Source organism: Podarcis tiliguerta, assembly GCF_965153285.1.
Source record: "Podarcis tiliguerta genome assembly, chromosome: 5".
Lineage (NCBI taxonomy): Eukaryota > Metazoa > Chordata > Lepidosauria > Squamata > Lacertidae > Podarcis > Podarcis tiliguerta.
In genome coordinates, this window is record NC_139538.1 from 67,185,091 (window position 1) to 67,192,009 (window position 6,919).

Sequence of the window (6,919 nt, forward strand, 5' to 3'; positions counted from 1 at the left end):
AAGAGAACTGATCTCCCTGGGCACAGTCAGGGCCTCTAAAAGCCCAGCCCTTCTCTGTGGCTAAGCACTGGGCTTGTTGAGAAAAAAGAACCATTATCTATGTTCCTCCTAAATACACAATTCTGCGACGAATGAACGATCCAGAGAGAACAGGCAAGGGGGAGCCGCTGAAATAAGCTCATTTCGTTTCGCACACAAGAGACAACTTCTGCATAAAAGGTTATTGACTGAAAACTTTAAAAGCAATTTCAGCAAACTGAAATGGGGAAAAAAACCAGACCCTGCTAGAACACAGTCTATCTACATAAGTGTTTGGAACAGTGGCACCACCTGGTGGCAAGCAGGGACACTACAACCAACTAATAAAAGATGTCATATAGCTTCAAATAGAATGCTAGGACTGTAGTTATGTTATCGTTTATTTATATAATCAAAATCCAGGCAGCCTCCAGGAGCTTACAGTAAAAATTTCATCTGTGCATAAAGGCAACAGAGGAAGGAAAGGGAAAGGGTACCAGGGGATACATATAAGCAAATGCAGATGTGTACAAAATCACCAGATGTTGTCAGGCTAACTCCCATCATCCTTGATCACTGGATCCTTGATATGCTGATTGGAGCTGGAGTCTTAACAGCCTCAGGAGAGCCAGAGGTTCCCCTTCCCAGGGGGGCACAGAGGACAACTGCCGAGCGAAGTCTACAGAAAAGGTGGGTTTAGAAAAAGAACTGACAGAAGACAGGTGGAAAGAGCACACAGGGGTTTGCAGGAGAGAGCCCCCCAGCAAGGAAGAGCAGGCAGAGACGAGCTCAAGAGAAACAGGGGCCATTTTGATGCTCGAGTGAGATTTGGAGAAGCGAAGGACACAGCGAGGTGCATGATGGGAAACAAGGGCAAAAGGTTCAGCCCTACTGAAATCAGCCAAGGAAAGCTGATTTCAAGCCCACCCATAAGCATGGTTCATTGGCCCAATAATATAGGCCTAAGGGCCGCATGTGGCCCTCGATGCCATTTGCCGCCCACTTTGGTTCTCACACTGCCTTCCCAAAGCCAGGTCAGGAGGCACTGGGCTTTGGGAAGGAGGCCTGAGGTCTCTGACAGGTACCTAGAGTTCTCCTTCCTCCTTCTCAAAGCCTAGTTATCGCTTTCCAAGCTTTGGGAAGGAGATGGAAGGGCTCTAGGACTCTGGCGCCTTGTTTAGCCAACTTTGGGAAGGCAACACGAGGGCCGGAGGGGGGTGTATGTGTGTCAAATTTAGGCCTTTCTCCCCTCACCTGCATGACAAGGCAATGTGTGGCCTACAAGCACTTTTTGCGGCCTACCTCGTCTGAGAAGTTGGACCGCCCTGATCTAGCTATAGCTCAGCCAGGGCATGGATAAACAATGCTTTTCTTCTCTCTTCTGAAGTTCTTCAGAGCTTGCTGAGCAGTCCCTCCACAGGCTCTCTTTGGAGTCTCCACACAACCTGGATCTTGTGGCTCACCCTGTCTAGTTCCCGGAAGCCGCGCAGGCTTCTGTTATGAAGGTATTCCAAGAGGGCCGGCTGCAGAACGGTGATGGGAATGCTGAAGTTCAGGTGAGGGTACGTCACTCCTATGCTGTTATCCCTTGTGTTGCTGGCAACGATACCTGCCGTTGGGGGAAAAAACATTAGGTATTCCCAAACATCTGGAGAACCCAAAATCAAATTGCAAAGAAGTGGCTACTTAAACAAGTATTTGAGCAAGGAAGCGGGTGGAGAGGACCTTGAGGAACTCTTGTGCAACTAGGGTCTGTTATTTAAAAAGGGGATTTCATAAATCAGAGGAATAAAAGAGCTTCATCCTGCAGAGCTGCAACCTCTCGATCGCACATGGTTGCAATCGAGAGATAAAATCACTCCACAACAAACCTGCCTCTGTGATCAGATACGGTTGGCAAGAATAAAAACCTATCAAGAGCGTTGCTACACAACCAATTATCAAAGGCTCAGTGCATGTGCGTGAGAAAGTTGTGTAATGTACTTTGGCTTGGCAAAGACAAATGAGGATTATGAATCACGCCATACCCAGGCATGCATCATTGGGATAAAGAACCCAGCTCCTCCTTGCTTTTTATTTATGTGGCCTTTTCTGTAGCTGGTCCTAGACTCTGGAAAGTCTCTACCACGAGAGACCCATTTGGCCCAGTCCAATTCCCTGGTCTCCAGTACCCAAAGACATTTCCTTTTTGTGGGCATTCGGCCTATTGAACTGCTGCTTTTAACCTGCTGGGCATGTAAAAAGGGTTGTGTGAGCTCACATCTTTCTCTTCCCCTTCCTAAAACCCTCTGAAGAGGGTTAGAAGGCGCCCCCTCAACAGTGAGGAGATGCATTGTAGGGGGCTGCACGGGAATTCTCTAAAATTGGGTGGTGGGATTTCGCTCCACCCTCCTCGCCTTGCAGCCACCATGGTGTTCCCCCCAAAATCTGCTAGTCCCCCCACACTTCAGAGAAGATTTTGAGGGTGGGTGAGGGCTGTCAGTGGGAAGAGAGGAAGGTTCTGCACTAGCAGAAATCCATCCCACGCACACAGAGACAGTGTTGGAGACCAACGTTGTTTAAATGTTAGCAGCCTTGAACAAGATTTCACCAAATACTGCTTCCACGCTTAACGCAGTTCATTGCACACTAAGGACTAGGAACTTGCTTTCCTCACAGCAGCAAGTATGAGATTACAGGATTCCATACTTGCGCCAATCCCTACGCCTACATAGTGAGATCATGGGAGAGCAAGGAACAAGGAGAAAGAGGCTGTACCTAGGAGTTTCCCACTGTGCGTGGAGAACAGGGCTCCCCCGCTGGAGCCACCATGAACTGCACAGGTTGCCTGAAGCATCACAGGCTCATCTCCTACAGTGATGACTGCTGACAGGATCCCAGATGTTACCGATGGGCCGCAGGCCTGGCCAAAGACGCCAAAACCAACGATACTCACATCTTCTCCTGCATGAAGAGCACAAACCAAAGCAGTGGAAAACTGCACGAAAAGTCCACTTTGTATATCACAGAGAGATGGCAAAGCTCCCAAGTCTCTCCAAGGAAGAAGACCCACAAATCGCTCTTACCACCTAACGGAAGTTGCTGTTTGTGCTTTCTGTTTCCCTGTTTCTTTGCAACGTGAGAAGCAGTTCTGAGATGCACAGTTCCCAGTGGGAGGAAACAAGACAAAATCCTACAAGAACCCTCAGCAATAACTCCAGGAGAGATCAGAAGCAAGCCACAACGGAAGCCAGCAAAAGACTTGCCATCAACACTTCATCCCCATCTTTTTTGGAGACTGTGATCTATGGTGCAACATTAGACTAAATCTCTTTCCAACCAGGTGCTGGTTTTAACCTTTAAAGCCCTATACGGCTTAGGACCCTCGTACCTACGGGACCGCCTCTCCTGGTATGTCCCACAGAGGAACTTACGGTCTTCAAATAAAAACATCCTGAAGGTCCCAGGCCACAGAGAGGTTAGGCTGGCCTCAACTAGAGCCAGGGCTTTTTCGGCTGTGGCTCCAATCTGGTGGAACGCTCTGTCACAAGAGACAAGGGCCCTGTGGGACTTGACATCTTTCCACAGGGCCTGCAAGACAGAGCTGTTCCACCAGGCCTTTCGTCAGGGCTTGAATCCACGACCCTGACATTAGGAGTCTCGTGCTCTACTGACTGAGGTATCGCAGCTGTCCCTGTGTGGGAGGGGGGAGGCACAACGGGGACATATTCACACCCCAAAATGGTTTCAAAGCTTAGACTTTGTACTTGCTCAACAGAGGTTACTCAGGGGAAGAAGTCTAGCAAGATTTTTTTTTAATACCACTTTCAATAGAACAGCCCATATCAAAATGATTTAGTAGGCAGAATGTTATAGGGCCTTTGGTTTATTCCCCACAATAAAACCACAAGACCCAATGGGCAGTGACCCAAAGGAGATGGGCGGAGTGTCCGGTTCTCACCTTTGTAAAACTCTGATGCCAGGACGGGCTCTGTGGAAGTGGGCAGGTCATCTTCTAATTCTACCAGTGCTACATCATAGGGAGAAGAGTCCTTGGTAGCAAATACCACTTTTCCTTTAGATACAGAACTCCTAGGACCAAACAAAAGAAAGCATTAAGGAGACAGCAGATACAGATATTTGCAATAAGCCAGGATTTTTGGCATTGCTCAACTGGCCTAACTATTAAGATGATGAAATCCTTTGGGAAGGTCTCTTAAACAAGTGCTGTCAGCATAAATGAGAGCCAAACCACTGTGTTTTTCATAATGCCCTGCGAAGTGTGTTAGAAACAGGTCTCACTGAGTTATCCACATGTGGGTTGATCTGCACATTCAGAAATAGTCAACTTACCTAGTGGAAAACATACATTTCCCACAACATGGACAATCCTGACTCCCCAGAGTGCATATACAGTGGTACCTCGGGTTACATACGCTTCAGGTTACAGACTCCGCTAACCCAGAAATATTACCTCGGGTTAAGAACTTTGCTTCAGGATGAGAACAGAAATCATGCAGCAGCGGCACGGTGGCAGCAGGAGGCCCCATTAGCTAAAGTGGTGCTTCAGGTTAAGAACAGTTTCAGGTTAAGAACAGACCTCCAGAATGAATTAAGTTCTTAACCCAAGGTACCACTCTACTTGGAAGATGCACACTGCTGGAAATATGCCTAGCCATGTATGAAACCATCGGCATTATGGGCACACAAAAAGTGCCCCGCGTGGCTCTGTAAAAATATGAAGCAAACAGAATTCCTTTTTAAAGGAAGTGTCCACTATATTGACACTCAAGTTTATTGTCTCTTTCCAATTCACAGGTGATGGTTTCTCAATTTCTATATAGTGCACTGAATGGGGATTCTAGGTGCTATGTGATTTGCTTCTCTACAAGATCAACATTTGGCAGATACCCAGAGTGCTCACCCCTGTGGCTCCAGCCCACTAAGAAACCCAGGTCTACACTGTTGACTGAGCAGCGCAGGTTTGAATGCTCAAGTGTCAAATCTTGGAGAGACTAGAAGATGCAGCAAAGCAAACAGAACTTGACCTCAGCACCTCTCAATACAGGTGAGAATCCAAACATACTTTCCGTGGCTGGGCTGCAACCTAACGCAGACACTTGTTGCGCCGTTGGCCACGTGTCGACAGGTCAACACCAGTCTTGAGTTCACGATCACGCCAGATCCCCAGGTGAGGCCCCGTTCCACCAGAACCACAGCAGCCAGCATTTGCTGATGTGGTCCATCTCTGGCCACCATCTTTCCGTGAGACTTGGCCACAAGTTCCAAGGGGTTCAGCCACGTTTTCAGAGCCTGGTGAGGCCCAGAAAGGGCAGTCCGGATGCAATGTAGAATACTGTTGAGGGAACAAACCAGAGTTAGACCAACCCATTCGCTGGATTTCCAGCAAAGCGGAGCTACGATTATCCCAACCAAGTGAAGGCCAGTTTCTGATAACGCATAGACGCCGCCCCCTTCGGTGCCAGGCAAGCAGCGAGCGTCGGTCAGGATTAGGGCGTTGCTTTCTCCGGATGTGTTGCTCACGATCCCTTTGCTGAGGGTGTTCATGAAGATGTCCGGGCAAAAGGAGCCAAACGGGGAGCCACAGGCGAAGACCGGGTCTCCCTTCCTCAGCATTTCGGCCGCCACGCAGCTCACCCCACCCACACCATGGGAATCGCCATCCAAGATCCTCAGCAGGGCAAACCAGGGCAGGAAACGCGCCTCATCTTCCGGGGCACTGGATTCCTCTTCAACTTCCTCCTCTGTGCCAAAACGCCACTGTTCAGTGGAGCTGAAGACTTTGGAGAAAGCATCTTGGAACGGCACACAGGGGAGCATCATGATGAGTTCGGCCTTGTGGCAGCGGAGGCCGCTGGGTGTCTCGTGCCAATTTGAAAGCGGGTTGAATCTCAAGGCTGGGGTGTTTCCCACCAGATCTCCACCTAGCCAGTTCCTACTGGGAGCTTTAAGACTGCATTCTGCTGGCCTCAGCACTTGGATCTGGATGTCCCGGGGGAAGCTATCAGGGAGCAGAAATCGGCTCTGGGCCCAGTCTTGGTGCTCGGCTGGCAGGAGGAAAGGAGAGAAGACGGAGCCATGACAGAGGACGATGGCCGGGTCCGGCGTCAAAAGGACGCCGCTGCCACTCCAGGGTCCTTGCGGCACAGGTCCGCGCGCGTGAGAAACACGGACGACACAGCCAGCTTTCTCTGCTATCAACCGCAGAGCCTCGGCCATTGCGGGGAGGAAGAACGCGTTTCCTTAGCAGCACCGGGAGAGAAATCCACTTGGCATGGTGGAAAAAGTAAGAGCAGCTCAGGAGGGGGATCAGAGCCTTACAGAGGGAGGGTGAAGCTTCGAAGTTGTGCAAGAGAACTCGGGCGAAGGAGGCACGTGGGGATGATCCCCACACACCCCTGGGATCTGTTCGCTTAGCTGGAAAGAGCAGGTGCAAAACTCACGGAGATCCCCTTCTCCTGGGCGCCCTGCGCGAACAGGGCTCTGCCCGGCGCAGCTCGAGAGGGCAAAGTCTTAAGGTTTCGAAAACGCGCGAGTCAGCGGCTGCAGCCGGAATCAGAACGGAGCCGAGCGAGAAAGGTCAGGTGGGCCAAAGATCCCGCTCCTATTGGCTGCTCTGCCCGGGCAAGCGAGCCGCGGTTGGCTGCAGCGGCTCGTGCTGCGGACGTCCTCCGCGATTGGCTGCTTGCTGCTCAGCAGGAAGATTTCCTGGCAGGATCGGGAGCTGGTTGGTTGGGGGCGGGGCTAGGGGGAGAGCCTCCCAAGTAAAGCGAAGCTCGCCGCGGCACAAAGCCGTGATTTCATAGGATTGTGGAGTTGGGTGGGAGCCATGGGGGGGTCATCTAGTCCAACCCCCTGCAACGCAGGAATTTTTTACCCAGGAGTAAAAAAAGCGCATATC

At 50.5% G+C, this 6,919-nt stretch overlaps 1 protein-coding gene across 1 annotated transcript; it reads right to left on the minus strand.

The window, feature by feature from the left end:
* Positions 1-401: 401 nt before the first annotated feature.
* TYSND1 (trypsin like peroxisomal matrix peptidase 1) lies at positions 402-6,588 on the minus strand. The gene is made up of 4 exons (XM_083441410.1): positions 5,084-6,588; positions 3,959-4,089; positions 2,776-2,961; positions 402-1,627 (listed from the first exon to the last, which is right to left on the minus strand). Exons 1-4 carry the CDS (start codon positions 6,235-6,237, stop codon positions 1,410-1,412), a joined length of 1,689 nt encoding a protein of 562 aa, XP_083297536.1. The 5' UTR covers positions 6,238-6,588; the 3' UTR covers positions 402-1,409.
* Positions 6,589-6,919: the final 331 nt, after the last annotated feature.

Coding starts and splice junctions, on each gene's coding strand:
- TYSND1 (XM_083441410.1), bottom strand. CDS start 6,237: ATGGCCGAGGCTCTGCGGTTGATAGCAGAGAAAGCTGGCTGTGTCGTC. Junction 4,090..5,083: donor TTGCAGCCCAGCCACGGAAA/GTATGTTTGGAT, acceptor GTTTGGTCCTAG/GAGTTCTGTATCTAAAGGAA. Junction 1,628..2,775: donor GCACAGTGGGAAACTCCTAG/GTACAGCCTCTT, acceptor CCCCAACGGCAG/GTATCGTTGCCAGCAACACA.